This window comes from Mobula hypostoma, chromosome 11, assembly GCF_963921235.1.
Source record: "Mobula hypostoma chromosome 11, sMobHyp1.1, whole genome shotgun sequence".
Taxonomy (NCBI): Eukaryota; Metazoa; Chordata; class Chondrichthyes; order Myliobatiformes; family Myliobatidae; genus Mobula; species Mobula hypostoma.
The window spans coordinates 91,319,237-91,345,860 of NC_086107.1; the positions used below are offsets into that span (position 1 = coordinate 91,319,237).

The 26,624-nt window shown below is 43.6% G+C and overlaps 1 protein-coding gene across 1 annotated transcript in view; it reads right to left on the bottom strand.

Moving 5' to 3' along the window:
• Positions 1-913: 913 nt before the first annotated feature.
• The window catches only part of ruvbl2 (RuvB-like AAA ATPase 2), a 46,079-nt gene continuing 20,368 nt past the window's right edge, over positions 914-26,624 (bottom strand). Inside the window, exons 13-15 of the mRNA XM_063063291.1 lie at positions 6,566-6,695; positions 4,198-4,312; positions 914-1,074 (exon numbers count right to left, since the gene is read on the bottom strand). Of these exons, the coding sequence (XP_062919361.1) occupies positions 1,049-1,074; positions 4,198-4,312; positions 6,566-6,695 (271 nt within the window). The 3' untranslated portion in view covers positions 914-1,048. The remainder of the gene's footprint in view (positions 1,075-4,197; positions 4,313-6,565; positions 6,696-26,624) is intronic.

Below are 26,624 nucleotides of genomic sequence, written 5' to 3' on the forward strand. Positions count from 1 at the left end.
GTGCAGGTGTCACTGCATAGTAGAACAGTGCACCACCACTCCAGAGTCTGCTAAATCTTCCTGAAGGTCTTTTGCAGTCAAACGGGAGTTTTGATTTGCCTTTCTAGCAATCCTACGAGCAGTTCTCTCGGAAAGTTTTCTTGGTCTTCCAGACCTCAACTTGACCTCCACCGTTCCAGTTTACTGCCATTTCTTAATTACATTACGAACTGAAGAAACGGCTACCTGAAAATGCTTTGCTATCTTCTTATAGCCTTCTCCTGCTTTGTGGGCATCATTTATTTTAATTTTCAGAGTGCTAGGCGGCTGCTTAGAGGAGCCCATGGCTGCTGATTGTTGGGACAAAGTTTGAGGAGGCAGGGTATTTATAAAGCTTTGAAATTTGCATCACCTGACCTTTCCTAACAATGACTGCGAACAAGCCATAGCCCTAACAAGCTAATTAAGGTCTGAGACCTTGGTAAAAGTTATCTGAGAGTTCAAATCTCTTGGGGTGCCCAAATTTTTGGATGGTGCTCCTTTCCTTTTTCTCACTCTAGAATTGTACAAAACAAAAATAATACACCAATCTTGCTTAAAATGTTGAAAAGAATGTTTCACCTTTAACTTTATGACTTTTGGAGATCAGTTCATCTTCTACTCACTTAACTATTCACAATAACAGAAGTTTTGACCGGGGTGCCCAAGTTTTTGCGTGCCACTGTATATACTCTGATAGTAACTGTGACTTGCAGAGACTCACGCCCTGAGCTTTGATGCTGTTTCAGTAGCTGTGATGGAGGGTTGTGTGAACCCCCTGTGCTTTAGCCCGAGAACACAAGGTACCAGTGTACCGAAGCCCAACCATCACTAACCAGGTACACTGTGTGTAACTGACCATCGAGAGCAAAACACAGAACATTTCAACCTGCCAAACTTTTCAGAATTTATTACAAAATAACCTGGAAACCATAAAAAATGACAAAAATATTGTTCAAATCAACACGCGAATGGATCTCAGTGGTAACAAACATTGGGGTCTTCACAGCTTTTGCGACATCCTGCTGCGTTAGTTGGTGTCCATCACTTCACCTTCTGCAAAATAAGAGGGTCAGAGTAATGATGAGGAAATGTACAGGAGCAGGTTACTCATCCTATTCCAGAGATCACCCCACTATCAACTCCCCCACTCACAGTGCAGCACCAAGCCACAGAGCACTGGCTCCTGCCTTCAGCCACAGTGCAGCACCAAGCCACAGAGCACTGGCTCCTGCCTTCAGCCCTGGTGTACCTTTGCTGACCTTAGTCTCGGGAGCATCCAACTGGCCACAAGCATCTCCAGGACTATTGAGTCAAGGCTCTCAATCCCAACAACTGTCTAGTGAACACTGCAGTGATGTGTACAAGTGTGAAGGCAGTATTAAACGTGCAAGATCCCCGTCTTGCCTCGTTACTGATTCCAGTTCTGTCCCTAGTACAGACATGGACAAGCCCTTTACAGTTCCCCATCCCTATGGAGAATGTCCACTAAGGCAAACAAGGTTTTAAGTTATTTTCTGAAAGACAATTTCTTACTGAAAACCTAATTGTGTTCAGTTCTAGTTGTCTTATCGGAAGGATGTGGCAGCTTTAGAGAGGGCGCAGAAAAGATTAACCAGGATGCTGCCTGGACGAGAGGGCACGTCTTACGAAGAAAGGATAAGTAAGCTAGGAGTTTTCCCTTTGGAGGATGCGAGGTGTACAAGAGGCACAAGGGGGTGGACAGCCAGAGATTTTTCCCCAGGGAGGCAATGGCTAATAAGAAGGGGCATAATTTTAAGGTGACTGGAGGGAATTATGGGGGGTGCGGGGGGGGGGAGAGAATGTTCTTTACCCAGAGAGCGGTGCGTGGAACATGCTGCCAAGGGTGCTGGTAGAGCAGATACATTAAGGGTACTTAAGAAGCTCTCAGGCGCATGGATGAGAGAAAGATGGAAGGTTATGTAGGAGGGAAGGGTGAGAATGATCTTAGAGTAGGTTAAAAGGTCACAACAACACTGCACTGTGCTGTAACGTTCTATATTCTATGTTCCATAGCATCAAATGGAGATGTCGGAGTCCTGAAGGAGGGTCTCAGACTGAAATGCCGACTGTTTATTCGTCTCTATTGATGCTGCCTGACCTGCTGAGTTCCTCCCCAGCATACTGTTTTGTGAAGGAGACTGATGGATAGGTAGAGTCTCTTACCCTACCCCCACTTCCCCAGTGTTGCAGTGTTGTTCCTCTCCTGACGCTCTGTTTCCAGTCATAGTTGATTATTTCCTTCTGCTATTTCAACCACTCGACATTTATTGTCTGAAGCCTGATCCACCATTCCCCAACAGCCCCTCCCAGACCAGTGGGATCCAGAATCCAGGATAAGTGTGCAAAAATTCTCCTTCTTCAGAGATTCATCTCCCCACTCCTCGTGCCAGATCATCCCGACCTGGACACGTGCCTCACTGCTTGGGGGGGGGGGGGGGATTTATTTAGTTAAGAGATACAGCATGGTAACAAGTCCTTTTGCTGCAATGATCCCGTACCACCCAATTGCACTCATATGACCAATTAGCCTACTAACCCGCATATCTTTGGACTGTGGGAAAAGTGGAGCACCCGGAGGAAACCCATGGGTAGAATGTACAAAATCCTCACAGGCAGGGGTGGGACTGAACCCAGATCATCGGCTACCATGCCACCCTAACTTATGGGAGCACCTTCAGCAGCTGGCCCACTGCTGTTTCTCACCATTCAAAATCAGGTTTATTATCACTGAAATCTGTTGTTTTGCGGCAAAACAAAAAATTACTAAGTTTCAACAAGAAACAAAATCATTAAATAATGCAGAAGAGCAATAGTGAGGTCTGTTTATGGACGCTGCAAAATCTGATGGCTGAGGGGAAGAAGCTGTTCCGGAAACATGGAGTGTGTGTCCTAAGGCTCCTGAACCTCCTCTTTGATGGTAGTAATGGGTGGTGGGGCTCCTTAGTGAGGAATGCCACTTTCAAATCCTCAGACCAACTCGCAGTGTGATATAAATCATAAACAAGAGAAAATATGCAGAGGCTGGAAATCCGAGCAACACACACAAAATGCTGGAGGAACTCAAAAGTCCTGCCGAGAGGTTTTGGCCCAAAACGTCGACTATACTTTACTCTCCATAGCCTGGCCTGCTGAGTTCCTCCAGCATTTTGAGTGTGATATAAACGCAGGTTTTAACCACGTCACAGATGAATAATAATATACAAACATCATTGAGCAGGTCAGTCATAGAGGGTGACGGCACAGAAATGGGTCCTTCGGCCAATCCAATCCGTGCTGAATTCTGCCTAGTCCTATTGACTCAAAAGTCCCGCTGAAGGGTTTTGGCCCAAAACGTCGACTGTACTTTTCATCATCCCCAGCACAGCTTCTGTGTTACTGTTTGCAGCATTTAAGAGAAGTTTGGATGGGAGGGGTATAGAGGACTTCCATCCAAACTTCTCTTAAATGCTGCAATCATATACACATCCATACATCCACTGGCAGCTCGTTCCACACTCTCACCATCCTCTGAGTGAAGACCTTGCACCTCAGATACTTGCAGGTGAGCTCGAGTCTCTCACAGTAATTGTGATCACACTCACGGCCTACATGTACCTTACCCTGGAAGTCCCTAGGAAGTACCTGAGTTGGTGCATAGTTTCCATCATCCCCAGCACAGCTACTGTGTTACTGTTGATAACCCAACTTCTGTCCAAGAGATGGGCCAGTTCCGGACAAGTCTGCCTTCACATTTTCCATAATTCCCTTTGAAATTGAAATTACATCCTATCTTTGAGCTCCCTGGGGACAAACACTAACCATAGCTAGAGGCATTGTAGTTTTACACTTAGCGTAGCACTTTACAGCACCAGTGATTGGGGTTTCTGCCGCTTACTGTAAGGAGTTTGTACGTTCTCCCCATGACCGTGTGGGTTTCCTCCAGGCACTCAGATTTCCTCCCACATTCCAAAGACATACAAGTTAGCGTTAGTAAGTTGTGGGCGTTCTATGTTGGCATCGGAAGCGTAGCAACGCTGTGGGCAGCCCCCAGCACAGCCTTAGGCTGTGTTGGTCATTGACGAAATGACGCATTTCACCGTCACCGGACTTCATGCACGCATCACTGTCCCTGTTATGGTATACGTGATCTGGTTTCTGCAGCCGGGATAAACTCACTTATTTCATTGAACATGAAGGCGTCCTGATATTCCTTCATGTACTGCGTTGATCGGGACTCATCCAGGAAGAGGGAGTAAACACGTTTAATGTCATCCACTTGTACCTCTGTCCCCTGAAACAAAACAGGAAACAACTGTGGTTGGGATCAAGGAAAGAGATAAAATGGGAGAAGGGTAAAGAAAGGGAAATGTATATGTACATGGGTGGGTGGGTGGGAGGAATAGGGCTTGTTTTGCTGTTGTTGTTTTGTCACTTGTTGTGTCCTGTGTTGTTCTGTTGAGTATGGTATATTGGCGCTGGAATGTGTGACCACACTTGTGGGCTGCCTCCAGCACATCCTTGGGCTGTGTCGGTAGTTGACACAATCAACACATTTCACTGTATGCTTCTGTGTACGTGTGGAGTAAAGGGAATTATAGGGGCATGAGAGAGGAGCCAGCCAAAATTGACTGCAAGGGAACACCAGCAGGGATGACGGCAGAACAGCAATGGCTGGAGTTTCTGGAGGCAATTTGGAAGGTGCAGAATAGATACATCCCAAAGATGAAGTAGTATTCTAAAAGGAAGAAGAGGTAACTATGGTTGACAAAGGAAGTCAAGGACAGCATAAAATCAAAAGACCAACAGATGGCAACTGAAAAAAAACCAGGAGAGAAAAGATGAAACATGAAGGTAAGCTAACCAAAAATAGAGGATACCAAAAGTTTTTTTCAGATATACTGTATAAAGATTAAAAGAGGTGAGAGTAGACATCAGATCACTAGAAAATGGCACTGGAGAGATAGGAAAGGAGGACAAAGAAATTGTGGACGAACTCCACCATTTCATCATGGCTGATCCAAATTTCCTCTCAGCCCCAATCTCCTCCCTTACCCCTTCATGCCCTGATCAATCATGAATCTATCAACCTCTGCATTAAAGACCTGGCTTCCATAGCTGCCTGTGGCGAAGAACTCCACAGATTCACCACTCTCTGGCTAAGGAAATTTCTCCTCTTCTCCATTCTAAAAGGACGCCCCTCTATTCTGAGGCTAGGTTCTCTGGTCTTAGATTCTCCCACCACTGGAAGCATCCACTCTATCAAGGCATTTCATCATTTGATAGGTTTCCATTAGATCATCCCTCATTCTTCAGAATTCTAGTGAATACAGGCCCAAAGCCATCAAATGCTCCTCATATGACAAACCATTCAATCCTGGAATCATTTTCATGAACCTCCTCTGAACCCTCTCCATTTTCAGCACATGCTTTCTAAGATAGGGGGCCAAAACCGGCTCACAATACTCCAAGTGAGGCCTTACCAGTGCTTTATAAAGTTTCAACATTACATCCTTGCTTTTATATTCCAATCTTCTTGAAATGAATGCTAACATCCCATTTACCTTCTCACTACTATATTCAAAATGGGGAGAAAACTGGAAGGTAAACTTGCAGGTTGAATTGGTGGTAAGGAAGGCAAATACAACGTTAGCATTCATTTTGAGAGGACTAGAATACAAGAGCAAGGACGTGATGCTGAGGCTTTATAGGGCATTGGTCAGACTGTACTTGGGGTATCGTGAGCAGTATTGGGCTCCTTATCTAAAAACAAAGATGTACTGCCATTGGAGAGGGTCTAGAGGTGGTTCATGAGAATGTTTCTGGGAATGAAAGGGTTAATGTATGAGGAGTGCTTGATGGTTCTGGACCTTTACTTGCCTAAGCTCAGAAGAATGAAGGGGGATCTCATTGAAACCTACAGAGTACTGAAAGGCCTGGCTAGAGTGGATGTGAAGAGGATGTTTACTATAATGGGTGGGTCTAGGACCAGAAGGCACAGCCTTAAAATAAGAGGGTGGTGAATCTGGAAATCATTGCTAGGGGTGGCTGTGGTGCCCAAGTCATTAAGTATATTTAAAGCAGAGGGTGATAAGTCCTTGATTAGTCACAGCATTAAAGGTTACAGGAAAATGGGGTTGAGAGGGATATCGGCCATGATGGAATGGTAGAACAGACTTGATGGGCCGAGTGGCCTAATTCTGCTCCTTTATCTTACGGACAAATAAATTTGAATCTGAATCAGAACTCTGCTCTCTGCAGGCTAGTGGGCCCAGTTGAACTTTACAATCTCGTAGCACCAATTGCCCATCATTGTGGGGATTGGATAAGGCTGTGAGACATGGAAAATGTGAACTTTGAAAGGGCACTGAGATATACTGGTGGAGGAGAAGCATGGGAGCTTTATATTGCATCTGTAGGTGATGCATAGCTCAAAGTGAGGAACACCATTTGCCAGCAAGGAGATATTTGGTCTCAGGGACGGAACTGACAGCAGGATGGACACAGAATAAGATGGGGACCCAGACCGGCAGGAAGTGTGGTCTACCTTGCGCTTCTTACAGACGAGGTTGGCAGCAGTGATCAACTGAATGGAGTAACGGAGAGACGTTTCCAAGCCGATCCGGGTGAGTACTGTGTATGCATCCTCACTCATCTCCACGTCCTCCTCTTCACACCTACACATAACAAAGGAAGATCTTTAAAGGGAAGATCACGGTAGCATGGAAGACTCAGAAGTCTATACATCTCACTTGAGTTATGTAAAAGTGGCTGCTTATATATTAAAAAAATTCTCTCAAAAACAGCTAATAAAACAATTCAGTTCACTGCATTACAAACAAGATATGTACCCAAACTCCAGTGCAATTAATCTGAAGGCAAACTGCTGGGTTAACAGGTTATAGTGAACAGCAATAGAGCCAAAGGACAACATAGCTCAGAAAAAGGCCTTTCGGCTCATCTAGTTCACACTGACCCATTATTTTGCCTAGTCCCACCAATCTGCACCTGGACCTTAGCCCACCATGCCCCTCCCAACAATGTACTTATCCAAACTTCTCTTAAATGTTGCATTCGAATCTGCATCCACCACTCCGCTAGGGTCTGTCATTCAACAGAAAGGCAACTACTTCCGTAGCTACTTCTCCTGGAAAACTGGTTGAGAATTACAATTCTCAGAGACAAAGGAGTGACCGCAGAGAGGCTTATAAAGTGAACCTTTTTTCCCCAAGGTAGGGAAGTGTAAAATTAGAGGATGTATGCTTAATAATAAGAATAGTAACCATCCGGATATAATAATACAGGATAAACAAGCAATAACAACTTACTTAATAGATATAGCCATTCCAAACATCGCTTACAAAAATCAATTAGTGAAAAACATCAGAAATATGCCGAATTAAAAGAGGAAATTGAAAGACTATGGAACATGAACAGAATATACATTGTCCCATTAAGAATATCTACAACTGGTATCACCCCAAAGTCACTACACAGTTGCATTAAACAATTAGACCTACACAGCAATATTCATGTAAATCTCCAGAAAGCCACAATACTAAACTTCACCAGAATAGTCTGAAAGTTCCTAGCAACTAAGAAATGAGCGTGCTTGGTTTTGCTTGCATCTCAGGATTTACCAACTTGAGCTGAGGAAAAAATAAAAATACAATAACAGTAACTATGCAGCATTTTTCATACAGATGAGTAGTTGCTGGCGTGTGGCCAAGTGGTTATGGCATTCGCCTAGTGATTTGAAGGTCGCTAGTTCGAGCCTTGGCTGAGGCATCGTGTTGTGTCCTTGAACAAGGCACTTAACCACACATTGCTCTGCGACGACACTGGTGCCAATCTGTATTGATCCTAATGCCCTTCCCTTGGACAACATCGGTGTCGTAGAGACGGGAGACTTGCAGCATGGGCAACTGCTGGTCTTCCATACAACCTTGCCCAGGCCTGCGCCCTGGAAACCTTCCAAGACACAAATCCATGGTCTCACAAGACTAACGGATGCCTATTATTATGATGTAGTTCAAAGTGCTTTAGAATAGGATAAAGAGCAAACATGAAAATAAAATATAAATAAAAATAAACATGAAAATAAAAGACAAAAACAATGTTAGTAAAAGCAAGGTTAAATAAGTTTTGAACTGATGTTTGAAAGTGTCAACTGAGTCTGAGTCTGCATCCCTTATTTGATATTCAATTCCAGAGTTTAGGAGTGCAATTCAAAAAAAGCTGACCTGCCAATGATCTTTTGAAGGAGATTGTTTAAATTTAAGAGATCGGTGGAAGAAGACCTGAAAGCATGAGCAGGATTATAAAAATGAAACAATTCTGTGCCGTACTCTGGTCCCTTCATGTCTGTGTGGAATGACTGAACTATCCTGAGGAGCCTCAGGGGACAACCAATCCTGGCGAGGATTTTGAACAGGCCGTCTCTGCTCACAAGGTCGAAGGCCTTTGTAAGGTCAATGAAAGTGACGTAGAGTGGTTGTCTTTGCTCTCTGCATTTCTCTTGTAGCGGTCGAAGGGAGAAAACCTCCCAGGAGGGGGAAGAAAATGGCGATGCGACGACACTTCGGTGATGAATATCTGTTATCTGTCAAGTAGGGGACCGTGCACAATCCTGATTTGATGGAGATAGACGTGACAGCAAGGAGGAACATCTGGAAAATTTCTGAAATGCCTGCTTCACTGCCGCTGCTACTGTGTGGTAACCGGAATCTCCGGAGCAGAAGGCCTCGAAATCCTCGGCTTTGCGTGTTTCTGTGGCTGGGGCGAGGTCGAAGGCACTCGGCAGAGGATGGCACTTGGGAGGCTGTATCAGAGAGGGCAGTTGGAAGCTCAAAGTTTTCAGATGGATCGACTCAGTGTCGGCTGTGGTTGGGTGCTTTCAAGGTATCAGCAAGTTGACAGTGCCTGGAGGTTTATGGCAGGGGTTTCTCCCTTTTGCCACCTGCTATCGGGGACTCGGGAGTGGATCGACTCGGGACTTTGAGACTTTTTTTTTTACTGTGCCTATGATCTATTCTTCGTCAAATTATGGTATTGTTTTGCACTGCTGTAACTATATGTTATAATTATGTGGTTCTGTCAGTGTTAGTCTTTGGTCTGTCCTGATTTCTGTGATATCACTCCGGAGAAACATTGTGTCATTTCTTAGTGCATGTATGCATTTCTAAATGACAATAAAAGAGGACTGAGTGTTCTCATAATCTAAAGATCATGTCGATTGTGGAGCGTTCTGACCTGAAACCGCACTGAGACTCAGGATATACCCTTTCTGCTATTTTCTGCAGTCTGTTCAGGACCACGCGGGCGAAGACCTTTCCAACGATGCTCAGCAAGGAGATTCCCCTGTAGCTGCTACAGTCGCTTCTGTCCCCTTTGAGGGCGTCGTTCAGTTCGACGGCTCTTCTTCGGAGGCCTTCAACATCTGCAGCGGTGTGAAGCAGGGCTGTGTGCTTCCCCCCCACCCTGTTTGGCATCTTCTTTGCAGTCATGCTGAAGCACGCCTTTGGAACATCAACTGATAGTGTCTACCTCCACACCAGATCAGACGGAAGGCTGTTCAGTCTGTCCCAGCTGAGGGCAAAAACCAAGGTTCGTGAAGTACTCATCAGGGACATGTTGTTTGCAGACAATGCGGCACTGGCAACACACTCTGAAGAGCAACTGCAACGCCTCATGGACAGCTTCTCAAGAGCCTGCCAGGACTTCAGCTTGACCATCAGCCTGAAGAAAACCAACGTGTTGGGCCAAGGCGTTGAGCACCCCCCTGCCATTACCATCAACAACTACGAGCTGGAGGTAGTTCACGAGTTTACATACCTTGGCTCCACCATCACGGACAGCCTCTCCCTAGACCCCGAGATCAATAGACGGATCGGACGAGCAGCCTCAACATTCGCCAGGCTGACAAAGAGAGTCTGGATGAACAGAAAGCTGATGATGCACACCAAAGTTGCAGTCTACAGGGCCTGCGTCCTCAGCACACTGCTTTACGGCAGTGAGACCTGGAGCCTCTACTACAGACAACAGCGGTGTCTCAACACCTTCCACCTTCGCAGCCTGAGACGCATCTTGGACATCACGTGGACTGACCGACAGTGAGGTCCTGGCCTGCGTCCAGATACCCAGCCTCTTCACCTTGCTCCAACAACGCCGTCTCCGCTGGCTGGGCCACGTACACTGCACGTCAGATGGGAGGATCCCGAAAGACCTGCTGCACGGGGATCTGGCCTCCGGCAAGAGAGCACAAGGGTGGCCCCATCTTTGTTTCAAAGACGTTTGCAAGAGAGACATGAAGTCACTGAAAATGAACGTCGAGAGGTGGGAGGACATCGCAAACGATCGCTCTCACTGGAAGCTGGAACTACGCAGAGGTCTAAAAAGAGGAGAAGAGAAGCTGAGGCTGGCTGCTGAAGAAAAGTGCACTGGTTGGAAAAACAGCACCAAGACAACAATGGAGGACAGCGCCTTCAAATGCAGTCACTGCAGCCGAGACTGTCACTCCCGTGTGGGCCTCTACAGCCACAACAGACGCTGCTCTAACACAGACTGAAGCAAGACTTTCCAGGTGCAGATCCATGGTCTCACGAGTCTAACGGATGCCACACTCTGGTCCCGGACCATTAAGAGCTTTAAGAATAAGAGAACTTTAAGATCAAATCTAAAAGCTACAGAAAGCCCTTGCAGAGTAGTTAGGACGAGAGTGACACGTTCCCTCATTCTGGAAAGTCTAGCAGCAGCATTCTGAATGAGTTGAAGTTTGTCAATAGATTACTCTGGAAGGCCAGTAAAAAATGCACTGGAGTAATCTAGTCCATTCATGATAAAGGCAGGAATTAATTTTTCAGCATCATTATGTGATAGGGGATTATGTAATAGTAGGGGACAGAGGGTCCAGTGAGATGGAGGAACTGAGCGAAATACATGTTAGTAGGGAAGTGGTGTTAGGTAAATTGAAGGGATTGAAGGCAGATAAATCCCCAGGGCCAGATGGTCTGCATCCTAGAGTGCTTAAGGAAGTAGCCCAAGAAATAGTGGATGCATTAGTGATAATTTTTCAAAACTCATTAGATTCTGGACTAGTTCCTGAGGATTGGAGGGTGGCTAATGTAACTCCACTTTTTAAAAAAGGAGGGAGAGAGAAACCGGGGAATTATAGACCGGTTAGCCTAACGTCGGTGGTGGGGAAACTGCTGGAGTCAGTTATCAAGGATGTGATAACAGCACATTTGGAAAGCGGTGAAATGATCGGACAAAGTCAGCATGGATTTGTGAAAGGAAAATCATGTCTGACGAATCTCATAGAATTTTTTGAGGATGTAACTAGTAGAGTGGATAGGGGAGAACCAGTGGATGTGGTATATTTGGATTTTCAAAAGGCTTTTGACAAGGTCCCACACAGGAGATTAGTGTGCAAACTTAAAGCACACGGTATTGGGGGTAAGGTATTGGTGTGGGTGGAGAATTGGTTAGCAGACAGGAAGCAAAGAGTGGGAATAAACGGGACCTTTTCAGAATGGCAGGCGGTGACTAGTGGGGTACCGCAAGGCTAAGTGCTGGGACCCCAGTTGTTTACAATATATATTAATGACTTGGATGAGGGAATTAAATGCAGCATCTCCAAGTTTGCGGATGACACGAAGCTGGGTGGCAGTGTTAGTTGTGAGGAGGATGCTAAGAGGATGCAGGGTGACTTGGATAGGTTGGGTGAGCGGGCAAATTCATGGCAGATGCAATTTAATGTGGATAAATGTGAAGTTATCCACTTTGGTGGCAAAAATAGGAAAACAGATTATTATCTGAATGGTGGCCAATTAGGAAAAGGGGAGGTGCAACAAGACCTGGGTGTCATTATACACCAGTCATTGAAAGTGGGCATGCGGGGGGGACTTCCGGGTCATCAAGGGAATGGCGGCGTAAGGAAAAGGTCTCTCGACAAAAAAGAAGGTAAACTGCCCCAAAATCGAATTTAGACAAATACTTAATATTGCATAACTATATTAATAAAAGGGGCAAGGATGATGTCTAAGAACAAGAATAAAAAGTCCGCTTCGAAGGCTGATAAACATAAAGAGATGCAGCAAGGCGAAGGGCCTAGCTCTCCCACGGCAAGCCAGGACGGAGATAATGAGGGGGAATCGGTGACTCTGTCTTTGATTCTCGGAGAGATTCGCGAGTTCCGACAAGATAACAGCAAACAGCTGGAAGATATTAAAGGAGAAATAGTAAAAACTAACTCGCGGATAGATGAAGCCGAAGCGAGGATTGTTGGAATTGAAGAGAAGCTACAAAATGCCGAGGAAGTGATAGCAGAAATGCTGAAGCTACAAGACCAGCTCCAGTGGAAACTAATAGATCAAGAAGGCCGCTCGAGAAGGGAAAATGTGAGGATCTACGGAGTTCCCGAAGGAACCGAAGGTAAACCCGGATTGATGATTCCCTTTGTGGAGAAGCTGCTTAGAGAGAACCTTGATATACCGGCCGCAAAAGACCTACAGATAGAAAGGGCTCACCATGCGTTGGCACCACAGCCTCCGGCAGGCGCCCAGCCCAGATCGATTCTGGTCAGATTTCTCAGTTACAGAACGAAGGAAGAGGTGCTTAAAAGAGCATGGCAAAAGAAAGGTTTCATGTGGAACAACTGTAAAATCAGTTTAGACCACGACTACGCACCGGGGATTCTTGCCAGACGGAAGGAATATACGGAAACACGGAGAGTCCTGAAGGAAAACAACATCAGATTCCAGACCCTGTATCCAGCTCGGCTGAGAGTCTTTTACGACGAAGGGACAAAAATTTACGCTACGGTGGAGGAGGCAACGTCGGACCTGGCGGACCGGGGACTACCTATTAAAGTTATCACCCAACCGGAGTCGCTACTGGAGAGGATTCGGCTGAAGTCGTGGCAGTTAGTGGGGCGAGGACGCTCCACTCGAACCAGAGTGTCAAACTACAAGGAAAAGCTGCAAATATTCAGACGCAAATGTACAGAGAATACAGATTAATTAAGAGAAATGACTGAAAAGAGTAAATCGGACTTAAAAGTAAAATGAAAACTGGTAACTGAAAATAATCTAGGTGGAATAACTTGAATGATAGCAATATGGTCGAGACATAAATAGGAGGAGAAAATTCTCTATGATTATTCAAACTGCTGAGGGCCCTCTAACACAGGGTGAAGATAGAGGTTATCCCTCTGAACTGAGGCGGGTCGGTGCTCAGGCCTCACTGTGGGAAGTCGGGGAAAATTTTCAAATGTTATACGTTCAGAAATGTCTAGGGTGTGGTTATATGTCTTGGTTTACTGTTGAGAAGGGATTGCTTACTGTTTGGTTAGAAAAGGAGAGTGCTTTTTTTCTACTAGAGAAAAATGCAAATTGAATTGGTAAAAATAATTTCCTATAATGTTAATGGGGTTTTGAATCCAATTAAAAGAAATAAGATTATGTCTAAATTGAAAAAAGAGAGGGCACAAATAGCTTTCCTCCAGGAAACACATATGAGCCAATCTGAACATGGAAAATTAAAAAGAATGGGCTTTAAGCATGTATTTTATTCATCATATAAATTGAGTCACAAAAGAGGGGTAGCTACTTTAATATCAAGTACTCTTAATTATGAACATATTTCAGAGACTAGAGACAAAGAAGGACGGTTTGTAAAAATCACAGGAAGAATAGAAGGTACAGAAATAACATTGCTGAATGTTTATGCTCCTCCAGGTAGTGAATGGTCATTTTATAGACACATTTTTGACCTAATGGTCAGGTCTCGAGGGGTAGTAATTTGTGGAGGGGATTTTAATATTAGATTAAATCCTATATTAGATTCTTCAAGAATAGTTACTCAGAATAAACCTCTGACTCGGAAAGTGAATTCATTGATGGAGGAGTTGGGAATTATAGATGTCTGGAGGGAATTACACCCTACTAGTAAAGATTATACATATTACTCTTTCCCTCATTCAGCCTATTCAAGGATAGACTATTTCTTTATCTTTAATACAGATAGACTCAGGATAAAAAACTGTAATATTGCAACAATTGATCTGTCGGATCATAGCCCAGTCTCTATGTCTCTAATCCTGGAAAGGAAAATGAGGAAAACACTATGGAGGCTAAACTCACATATACTTAATAGCCCAAAAGTAATGGAGAGATTAAGGGGAGAAATCAAAGAATATCTAGACCTTAATGACATGGGAGAAACATCACCAGTGATTTTATGGGATACATTGAAAGCTGTACTGAGAGGGAAAATTATTTCCATTACTACTCACATGAAAAAAATCAATGCACAAAAATTAGCAGACCTTCAAGGAAAATTAAAACAACTTCAAGTTGGAGATAGCAACAAAAGTAATTCAAATCGAAAACAGGAAATTAGGAAATTGCAAAGTGAAATTGATGATATTTATACGTTGGAAACTCAAAGAAATTTTCTTTACCTGAGACAAAAGAATTATGAAGTAGGAGGTAAATCAGCTAGATTATTAGCATATAAATTACGAAAACAACAAGCAGACAATACAATTCATAAAATAAAGAATCCAAAGACAAAGCTTGAGGAGAGTACAATAGGGAAAATTCAAGAGAGTTTTGAAACGTATTATCGAGAGCTGTACTCCCAACCCCGGCCCCCAATGAGCCTTATATAGACAGTGTATTGAATTTTTTAGATCTACCTAAACTTACAGATTTACAAAATGAAAGTTTATTAGAACCAGTAACTGTCAAAGAACTGAATGTGGCCATCTCTAGGTTAAAGGCTGGAAAGTCCCCGGGTTCTGATGGGTTTACCTCAGAGTGGTACAAGTCCCTGAAGACACAGTTAGCCCCATTACTACTTAACACCTTTAATTGGATCTTGCAGAGAGGAGAAACTCCACCTTCCTGGAGAGAAGCGATTATTTCAGTTATTCCTAAAGAGGGTAAAGATAAACTAGAATGTGGCAATTATCGGCCAATTAGTGTTCTTAATTTAGATTACAAACTATTTACATCTATATTAGCGCGCAGATTGGAAAAGCTTTTACCTGGCCTAATCCATTTAGACCAGACTGGATTTATTCAACAAAGACAAACACAGGACAACATAAGGAGAACTCTGCACATATTAGAACAGGTTAATAAGAATGAGACAGAGACAATGGTAGTAGGATTGGACGCTGAGAAAGCTTTTGATTCGGTTAGTTGGGCATTCCTATACAGAGTGTTAGGAAGATTCGGCTTTCAAGAAAGGTTTATTAAAGTAATTCAGACTCTGTATGACAGCCCAACAGCCCGAATTAAGATAAATGGGGACCTCTCTGACTCCTTCATTTTAGAGAGAGGCACTAGACAGGGATGCCCAATTTCTCCTCTCCTTTTTGCGCTATATATTGAACCACTTGCCCAACTAATAAGACAGAGCGAAATCGTAAAAGGTATCAAGGTGGCAGGGATTGAACAGAAAGTGGCGTTATTTGCAGATGATGTTTTGGTTTATCTGAGTGAACCAGAAAAATCATTTATAGGATTGTTTACACTGTTGGATGACTTTGGGAAAATATCAGGTTATAAAATAAATGTAAAGAAAACGCAGGTTATGTCCCTAAATTATACACCATCCAAAAAATTGCAGGATACATACAATCTTAAGTGGGAAGCTAAATCATTAAAATATTTAGGAATAACCCTGCCGAAGGATCTTTCAACACTGTCACAGGTAAATTATGGGCCATTAATCTCAGAGATAAAAGCAGATATGCATAGATGGAATCTTATCCCCTTTTTAAGTTTAAATTCAAGGATAAATACTATAAAAATGAATATTCTTCCTCGGTTATTATATCTTTTCCGTACTTTACCAGTGGAGGTGGATGATAATCAATTCAGGGAATGGGACAAATGGATTTCCCGCTTCATTTGGCAAGGAAGGAAACCTAGAATTCGATATAACACCTCACAGTTAGGGAAGGAAAGAGGAGGTATGGTTCTTCCTTGCCTGAGAAATTATTTTTATGCCTCACAGATAACCCCTCTGTTATATTGGTGTAATAGGGAATATAAGGCTAGATGGAAGGAAATAGAATTTGGATTGGTTGACAGTTTTCCTCTTCAGGCCTCAATAGCTGACAAGGAATTGATGGCCCAGTTGGAAAAATTTAATAATGCTTGGATAAATCTTACATTAAAAGTATGGCAGAAGGTGGTTAATTCATGTGGAATTAATAACATGCTAAAACTCTTTAGATGGTGTGCATATGATACCGAATTCCTTCCCAACAGAGGAGATAAAAGATTTGAGCTATGGATAAAGAAAGGTCTTACAACCTACCTCTCATTTATAGATAAAAGAGTATTACAAAGTTTCCAAATCCTGCAGGACAAACATGGCCTAGAACATAATGACTTTTTTAGGTACCTTCAAATACGAAACTATGTTAACCAGAGTTGTAGATATACAGACCCATCAACAGTAGAATTAGAATTTTTCAAGATTCTGAATTCGGCTTGCAGTTCAATACCTAGTAAATCAGTTTCTCGCCTATATAATGCACTCTCCCATGATAAAAATGTAAATACACTGTATATTAAAGAGAAGTGGGAGAAAGAAGCGGGGTTGGTACTTTCAGAGGAGGCTTGGGGGAAAATCTGCAGCTTTCAATGGTCCTCGACTAATTCTTTGACTTGTAGAGAACATTGTTGGAAAAACATTATAAGATACTTCAAGACCCCATATCAGGAAAAATATAAAGATACAAATGTGATGTGTTGGAGAAGGTGTGGCTCCAAGGAGGCAAATCATTTTCATATTTTCTGGGATTGCCCTAAATTAAGTCTATTTTGGGAAGGTATTCATAGAACATTAGTTAAGGTACTTAGGTCCCAGATACCTCTGAACTTTGAGACGCTCTATTTGGGGCATGTATTGTTCCTTGAACAGAAGGAAGATATAAAGTTGCTGCAGGCCCTCTTAGCGGCAAGTAAGAAATCAATCACTAGAAAATGGCTAAATCCAATACCACCTACATTAGAAGATTGGTACGAAATTATCTTGGAAATATTTAAAATGGAAAAGTTGACTTACTCCCTGAGAACTCAAAAAGAAACATTTTATCAAATCTGGAATAAATGGATTGAATATATAACCCCAATGCGAGCAGACTTTAGATAACTCTCCTAATGATTTATATTGCTCTTCTCATCAACACAGTAATATTGCTAACGTAAGCACCCCTAGTCTAAATGTTTGTTGGTTTTTTTTGGAAAATAGAGAATTAACACAAGTAAAGGGAAAGATTTGGGAAAGGGATAAAAAAAAAGAAAAAATTAAGTAAATAAGTACATAGGGATTGGATAATTATGTCTGCGGGCAGGAACAAGCACGAACAAATTGGGATATAAACACCTACAATGGTTGGTATATAGGCTTGTATGCAACATTTTGGACCAGTGGAAATGGCCCAGAAGGGTTGTATGGAAACTATTATTACCATTTTTCTTAACAACTAATTTCATTACTTAGCCTAATAGGTTAGATTTACCACAGTACATAATTATCTATTTAAATGTTTATTTTGCTTTTATATCATCTCAATGTGTACTTAAGAATGTATAAATAATTGTAGTTTTACACATATAAAAAAATGGAAAAGGTTATATGTGTGAAAAAAGTACATGATAATTGTGAACTCCTTATCCAAATAAAAATAAAATTAAAAAAAAAAGAAAGTGGGCATGCAGGTACAGCAGGCGGTGAAAAAGGCGAATGGTATGCTGGCATTTATAGCGAGAGGATTCGAGTACAGGAGCAGGGAGGTACTACTGCAGTTGTACAAGGCCTTGGTGAGACCACACCTGGAGTATTGTGTGCAGTTTTGGTCCCCTAATCTAAGGAAAGACATCCTTGCCTTAGAGGGAGTACAAAGAAGGTTCACCAGATTGATTCCTGGGATGGCAGGACTTTCATATGAAGAAAGACTGGATGAACTGGGCTTGTACTCGTTGGAATTTAGAAGATTGAGGGGGGATCTGATTGAAACGTATAAGATCCTAAAGGGATTGGACAGGCTAGATGCAGGAAGATTGTTCCCGATGTTGGGGAAGTCCAGAACGAGGGGCCACAGTTTGAGGATAGAGGGGAAGCCTTTTAGGACCGAGATTAGGAAAAACTTCTTCACACAGAGAGTGGTGAATCTGTGGAATTCTCTGCCACAGGAAACAGTTGAGGCCAGTTCATTGGCTATATTTAAGAGGGAGTTAGATATGGCCCTTGTGGCTACGGGGTCAGGGGGTATGGAGGGAAGGCTGGGGCGGGGTTTTGAGTTGGATGATCAGCCATGATCATAATAAATGGCGGTGCAGGCTCGAAGGGCCGAATGGCCTACTCCTGCACCTATTTTCTATGAAATAGGCATAACTTTGCAATACTTCTTCAGTGTAGAAATGGTACTCTGGTCACTTTATGTATGATTTACGTGCCAGACTCGTCACTTCTGATTTTACAAAGGGAGGCAAGTTCCAAGTTTATCAAGAAGTCGGCTTCATTAAGCACCTCCGCTTCATCCGTCACAAGTGGAGCTTCCTGGTGGCCAAACATATTAATTCCAATTCCCCTTCCAATATGTGCCAAGACAAGACAACCTTCATGGTGGAGGAGCAACACCTTATATTCTGCCTGGGTAGCCTCCAACCTGATGATGAATATTGATTTCTCCTTCTGGTTAAAAAAAAATCTCCCCCACCCTCCTCTATTCCCTACTGACATTTTACCTTTCACAAAGGCAGACTTTGTTTACTTGAGGTTTAGTAGGGACATGTATCCTCAACAGTTTGGAGAATCACAGATAATCTGATTCGAGTAGTTGGCTGGGTGGAGAGTTTTCAAGGGAATGAAAGTTTCAGATAAGGGGTGCAAGTTTAAAAATGGGGCCAGACCATGACAGGACAGGCTAGGAAATACTTTGCTAACTCCTAGAAAAAGCAAAAGAGAACCCAGGTTGATGATTTGAAATTTTAGATCAACGTACTTTTATCAACAAAGGGTAAACAATTAAGTTGGCCAAGTTGCATCAAGGTCATGGTGAATAGTTGAACAGTGGAACAAGTTCAAGTGCTTCAATCAAACTTAAAGCTGAGAAGGAATCAGTGCTGGGGAAACTTGCTGCCTTCATCAAATTCACAGCACAAGTGGAATTGTTATCTTGGATTGCTCCTCATACAAAACTGCTTTTTCTAAAAGGCAATCCCATGGAAGTTCATAAGGTTGTTAAGGCAGCCTTCTTAACAACCCTGTCATTGGGTTGGCCTTCATTTGTTGGGGGGATTGAATTCAACGTTGCAGTTCTATAAAACCCTGGTTAAATCACACTTGAAGTACTGTGTTCAACTCTGGTTGCCTCATCATTGAGAGGATGTGGAAGTTTTAGAGAGGGTGCGAAGGAGATTTATCAGGATGGCACCTGGATTTGAGAGAATGTCTTATGAGGATAGGTTGAGTGAGCTAGGACTTTTATCTTTGGAGTGAAGGAGAATGAGAGGTAATTTGATTGGGGTGTATAAACAAACACAGAGCTATGATGGCACTGAAGAGCAGTGTCTTTGAATTCATCTGTGGAAACAGCTTAATTTCCCCCTTTAATGTCTCTTTTTTCTCCCTTTTCAATGTGGACAGGTCCTGTAAGTGCCCTTGACCGGCAGCTGCATTCAAACTACGTTCTTTACGGCAATGGTTCCCATTCCTGGGGCTCACCAACCGGCCGTTTTTCAATATCCCAAGGATGTGGCCTAGAAGACGAGCACAACTTCGGAGCTCTGAGGCTTTGCAGCCTTCGGGAGAAGTGTCGCGGGAGAAAACGGAGAATCGGGAACAGCAGGTACTTGGCGAACTACTCTCTCTCTCTCTCTCTCTCTCGTTGGTGCGGGAGAGTTTGCTGTGGATTCTCGAGTCAGAAAACTTGGAAAACGTGACATGGCAGACTTTAACACCATAAATGAGTTTTTTGTGTTTGTTGGTCTCCCCTCTCGCTGTGTGACATCTTTTTATTAGGGAGGGGCAGAGGTAGAGTGCCTGTGGCATCTTGAATTGCTCGGATGTACGTTGAGTTTTTCTGTGCTGCAGATGGTCTCTCTGAGGGGCTTTGATGTTGTTTGTTTGGTGGGTGGTGGGTTCTCATGCTTTTTGTTAAAATAAGGGGGGGGATTGATGCTTTTACTGCTGCTTGTGTGTGGGAGAGGTTCTAACATTTTTACTGTCACTCAGTTTTTGGGGTACTTTTCTGCTTTCGTGCGAAGAGCAAGAATTTCAAGTTGTATACATTCTCTGATATGAAATGGAACCATTGAACTATAGGCTGGTGAGTCTAACATTAGTTGTGGGAAAGTTATTGGAAGGTATGCTAAGGGACTGGATATACAAGTATTTGGACAGACACGGACTGATTAAGGATAGTCAGCACGGCTTCATGCGTGGTAGATCATGTCTCACCAACATGATTCATCAATCACTAATGATTTAGATGAAGGGATTAAAAGTAACATTAGCAAACTTGCAGATGACACAAAGCTGGGTGGCAGTGTGAAATGTGAGCAGGATGTTATGAGAATGCCGGGTGACTTGGACAGGGTGGGTGAGTGGGTGGATGCATGGCAGATGCAGTTTAATGTGGATAAATGTGAGGTTACTTACTTTGGTGGTAAGAACAGGAAGTCAGATTATTATCTAAATGAAGTCAAGTTAGGAAAAGGGGAAGTACAACAAGATCTAGGTGTTCTTGTTCATCAGTCACTGAAAGCAAGCATGCAGGTACAGCAGGCAGTGAAGAAAGCTAATGGCATGCTGGCCTTCATAACAAGGGGAATTGAGTATAGGAGCAAAGAGGTCCTTCTGCAACTGTACAGGGCCCTGGTGAGACCACACCTGGAGTACTGTGTGCAGATTTGCTCTCCAAATTTGAGAAGGGACATTCTTGCTATTGAGGGAGTGCAGCGGAGGTTCACAAGGTTAATTCCCGGGATGGCGGGATTGTCATATGTTGAAAGATTGGAGCGACTGGGCTTGTATACACTGGAATTTAGAAGGATGAGAGGGGATCTGATTGAAACATATAAGATTATTAAGGGATTGGACACGCAGGAGGCAGGAAGCATGTTCCTGCTGATGGGCGAGTCCAGAACCCGGAGGCCACAGTTTGAGAATAAGGGGTAGGCCATTTAGAACAGAATTGAGGAAAAACATTTTCACCCAGAGAGTGGTGGATATGTGGAATGCTCTGCCCCAGAAGGCAGTGGAGGCCAAGTCTCTGGATGTTTTCAAGAAAGAGATGGATAGAGCTCTTAAAGATAGTGGAATGAAAGGTTATGGGGATAAGGCAGGATCTGGATACTGATTGTGGATGATCAGCCATGATCACAGTGAATGGCGGTGCTGGCTCGAAGGGCCAAATGGCCTACTCCTGCACCTATTGTCTATTAACCTTAAAAGACTTTTTTTGAGGACGTTACCAGGAAAGTGGATGAAGACAAGGCAGTGGATGTTGTCTACGTGGACTTTAGTAACGCATTTGACAAGGTCCCGCATGGGAGGCTGATCAGAAGGTTCAGTCGCTTGATATTCAGGATGAGGTAGCAAATTGGATTAGACATTGGCTTTGGGTGAGAAGCCAGAGAGTGGTAGTAGAGGGTTGCCTCTGACTGGAAACCTGTGATTAGTGGAGTGCCGTAGGGATTGGTACCAGGTCTGTTGTTGTTTGCCATCTATATCAATGATTTGGATGATAATGTGGTTAACTGGATCAACAAATTTATGGATGAGGCCATGCTTGGTGTTGTAGTGGACAGTGACGAAAACAATCATGGCTTGCAGAGGGATCTGCATCAGCTGGAAAAATGGGCTGAAAAATGGCAGATGGAATTTATTGCAGACAATTATGCGGTTTTGCATTTCGGTAGGACCAATCAGGGTAGTTCTTACACAGTGAACAATAGGGCATCGAGGAGTGTGGTAGAACAAAGGCATTTAGGAATACAGGTCCATAGTTTGTTGAAAGTGGTGTCACATGTAGAAAGCTTGGCACATTGGCCTTCGTAAATCAAAGTACTGAGTACAAGAAATAGGATGTTATATTGAGGTTGTATAAGATGTAGGTGAGGCCTCCTTTGATGTATTGCGTGCAGTTTTGATCACCTACATACAGGAAAGATCTAGTAAACAAGGTTGAAAGAGTACAGAGAAAATTTACAAGGATGTTGCTGGGTCTGGAGGACCTGAATACAAGGTAAGATTGAATAGGTTAGGAATGTACTCTTTAGAATGTAAAAGACTGAGAAGTACACAAAATTATGAGGAGTATAGATAGGGTAAATGAGGTTGGATGGGAATACAACCAGAGGTCATGAGTTAAGGGTGAAAGGTGAGAAGTTTAAAGGGAACACGAGGGGAAACTTCTTCACTCAGAGGGTCATGAGAGTGAAATGAGCGGCCAGCACAAGTAGTGCTTACGAGCTCGATTTGAACACTTAAGAGAAGCTTGGATAGGTACATGGATAGCAGAGGTATGGAGGGTTAATGTTCCCAGTGCATGTCGATAGGAGTAGGCAGTTTAAGTGGTTTTGGCATGGACTAGATGGGCTGAAGGGTCTGTTTCTGTGCTGTGCTGTTCTGTATGACTCTGTAAGATAAGAGGCATGGATCGAATGGACAGTCAGATATTTCTCCCCAGGAAGGAAATACAAAAGAGGATAATTTTAAGGTAGTAGGTGGAAAGTACAAGGGGGATATCAGAGCCAAGTTTTAAAAAAATATACAGAGTGGTAGGTGTGTAGAATGCACAACAGGGGTAGTGGTAGAGGCAAATATATTCTGGACATTTAAGAGACTCTTAGATGGGCACATGGATGAAAGAAAAGTGGAAGGGTATGTGGGAGGGAAGCGTTTGATTGATTTTAGAGTAGCTTAAAAAGTCAGCACAGCATTGTGGGCCGTAGGGCTTGAACTGTGCTTCACTGTTCTGTACTTTAAAACTTCATCCCAATGAGCATAACAACTACTGACCTACCAGGAACAAGTTGCAGTGGTCCTGTCTCTGGCACTGAGGTTGGACTCTCGACTCAGAAGGGGAGGAGGGAAGAGAGGACAGCGGTAGTGATAAGGGATTCTATAGTCAGGGGGGCAGATAGGAGATTTTGTGGGGGAGATCGGGAGTCTCAGATAGTATGTTGCCTCCCTGGTGCCGGGGTCCGGGACATCTCAGATCGGGTGCAGGTTATTCTCGAGAGGGAGGGCAAGAATCCAGATGTTGTGGTCCATGTAGGGACCAACGACGTGGGTAGGAAGAGTGAGGGGGTCCTGCGTAGTGAGTTCAGTGAGTTAGGTGCGAAGCTGAAGGGCAGGACCTCCAGGGTAACAATCTCAGGATTACTACCTGTGCTACATGCAAGTGAGGCGAGGAACAGAAGGATTATACAGATCAATACGTGGCTGAGAGGATGGTGCAGGAGGGAGGGCTTCAGGTTTTTAGATACTTGGGCTTTGTTCCAGGGAAGGTGGGGGGACGGTTTACACCTGAACTGGAGGGGTACTAACATTCTTGCAGGAAAGTTTGCTAGTGCTGCTTGGGGGGGGGGGGGGGTTTAAACTATATTTGCAGGGGGCAGGGACCCAGAATGTGAGGGACGATAGCGAGATGAAGTATAAAGGACAGGTGGGGACTACACGGTTCCGGAATATTAAATGTGAAGTAGAGAAAGGTGAGGTGGAACGAGTGATAAGGAAGATACATGTGCAGAGGGATGGTCTGACGGAGCATGGAGTTAAATGTGCAGAAAGAGTAAGTAAATTTAAGAAGGACAACAAAATTCAAGGGGCGTATAGCCTGGTGAGAGTTCGGGGAGCTGGGTTATGCACAATAGGCAGCGATTTAAACAGAGAGAGGAGAAATGGGTTAAAAATTCTATATCTGAATGCACGAAGTGTCAGAAATAAGGCAGATGAGCTTGAAGCTTATGTGCGAATGGGTAACTATGATGTTGTTGGGATAACGGAGTCATGGCTGCAGGGGGATCAGACCTGGGAAATGAATGTACAAGGGTATACGTGCTATCGAAGGGACAGAAAGGTGGGCAGAGGGGGTGGGGTGGCCCTGTTGGTGAGGAATGAGATTCAGTCCCTTGCAAGGGGGGACATAGAATCAGGAGAAGTAGAGTCAGTGTGGATAGAACTGAGGAACAGTAAGGGCAAAAAGACCCTAATAGGTGTTATCTACAGGTCCCCAAACAGTAGCATGGATATTGGGTGCAAGTTGAATAGGGAGTTAACAATGGCATGTGGCAAAGGAAATGTCACAGTAGTTATGGAGGATTTCAACATGCAGGTGAACTGGGAAAATCAGGTTGGTACTGGACCCCAGGATAGGGAGTTTGTAGAGTGCCTAGGGGATGCATTTTTGGAGCAGCTTGTACGAGAGCCGACCAGGGATAAGGCTGTTCTGGATTTAGTGTTGCGCAATGAACAACAGGATTTGATAAGTGATCTTGAAGTAAAGGAGCCATTAGGAGGTAGTGACCATAATATGATAAGTTTTTATCTGCAAGTTGAGAGGGATAACGGCAGATCAGAAGTGTCAGTATTGCAGTTGAACAAAGGAGACTATGGAGCCATGAGGGAGGAGCTGGCCAAAGTTGACTGGTCGGATATCCTAGCAGAAAAGACAGTGGAACAGCAATGGCAGGTAGTCTTGGGAATAATGCACAAGCTGCAAAATCAGTTCATCCCCCGGAGAAGGAAGGATTCAAAGGGGGGGAAAAGTGGCCACAGTGGTTGACAAAGGAAGTCAGAGATAGCATAGCATTAAAAAAGTATAACAGAGCTAAGGTGAGTGGGAAGACGGATGATTGGGAAATTTTTAAGGAGCAACAGAACTTAACTAAAAGGGCAATACGGGGAGAAAAAATGAGGTATGAACGCAAGTTAGCTAGGAATATAAAGGAGGATAGCAAAAGTTTTTTTAGGTATGTGAAGAGAAGGAAGATAGTTAAGAACAATGTTGGGTCCTTGAAGAATGAATTGGGAGAAATTGTTATGGGAAACAGAGAAATGGCAGATGAATTTAATAAGTACTTTGGATCTGTCTTCACTAGGGAAGACACAAGCAGTCTCCCAGATGTATGGATGGGCCAAGGACATAGGGTAACAGAGGAACTGAAACAGATTGACATTAGGAAGGAAACAGTGATGAGTAGACTGATGGGACTGAAGGCTAACAAATCCCCAGGTCCAGATGGTCTGCATCCTAGGGTACTAAAGGAGGTGGCTCTGGAAATAGCGGATGCATTGGTGATCATTTTCCAATGTTCCTTAGATTCAGGATCAGTTCCTGAGGATTGGCGAATGGCTAATGTTATCCCACTTTTTAAGAAAGGAGGGAGGGAGAAAACAAAGAACTATCGCCCTGTTAGCCTAACATCAGTAGTGGGGAAGATGCTAGAGTCCATTATTAAAGATGAAATAGCGGCATATCTTGATAGCAGTGATAAGATTGGGCCAAGCCAGCATGGATTTACCAAGGGCAAATCATGCTTGACTAATCTATTGGAGTTTTTCGAGGATGTAACCAGGAAGATAGACGCGGGAGATCCAGTGGATGTGGTGTACCTTGACTTTCAGAAGGCATTTGATAAGGTACCACAGAGGAGGTTGGTGGGTAAAATTAGAGCTCATGGCATTGTGGGAAGGATATTGACATGGATAGAAAACTGGTTGGCAGATAGAAAGCAAAAGGTAGCAGTGAATGGGTGTTTCTCGGAATGGCAAGTGGTGACTAGTGGGGTGCCACAGGGCTCGGTATTGGGACCACAGCTGTTTACGATTTACGTCAACGATTTAGAGGAAGGCATTGTGAATAACATCAGCAAGTTTGCTGATGATACTAAGCTGGGTGGCAGTGTGACATGTGATGAGGATGTTAGGAGAATTCAAGGTGACTTGGATAGGCTGGGTGAGTGGGCAGAAACTTGGCAGATGGCGTTTAATGTGAATAAGTGTGAGGTTATTCACTTTGGGAGCAAGAACAGGAAGGCAGATTATTATCTGAACGGTGTGGAGTTAGGTAAGGGAGAAATACAAACAGATCTAGGAGTACTTGTTCATCAGTATCTGAAGGTGAATGAGCAAGTGCAGCAGGCAGTGAAGGCGGCTAATGGAATGTTGGCCTTTATTACAAAGGAAATTAAGTACAAGAGCAAGGAAATCCTTTTGCATTTGTACAGGGCCCTGGTGAGACCACACCTGGAGTATTGTGTGCAGTTTTGGTCTCCAGGGTTAAGGAAGGACATCCTGGCTGTGGAGGAGGTGCAGCGTAGGTTCACTAGGTTAATTCCTGGGATGTCCGGACTGTCTTACGCAGAGAGGTTAGAGAGACTGGGCTTGTACACGCTGGAATTAAGGAGATTGAGGGGGGATCTGATTGAGACATATAAGATTATTAAGGGATTGGACAAGGTAGAGGCAGGAAATATGTTCCAGATGCTGGGAGAGTCCAGTACCAGAGGGCATGGTTTACGAATAAGGGGTAGGTCATTTAGGACAGAGTTGAGGAGGAACTTCTTGTCCCA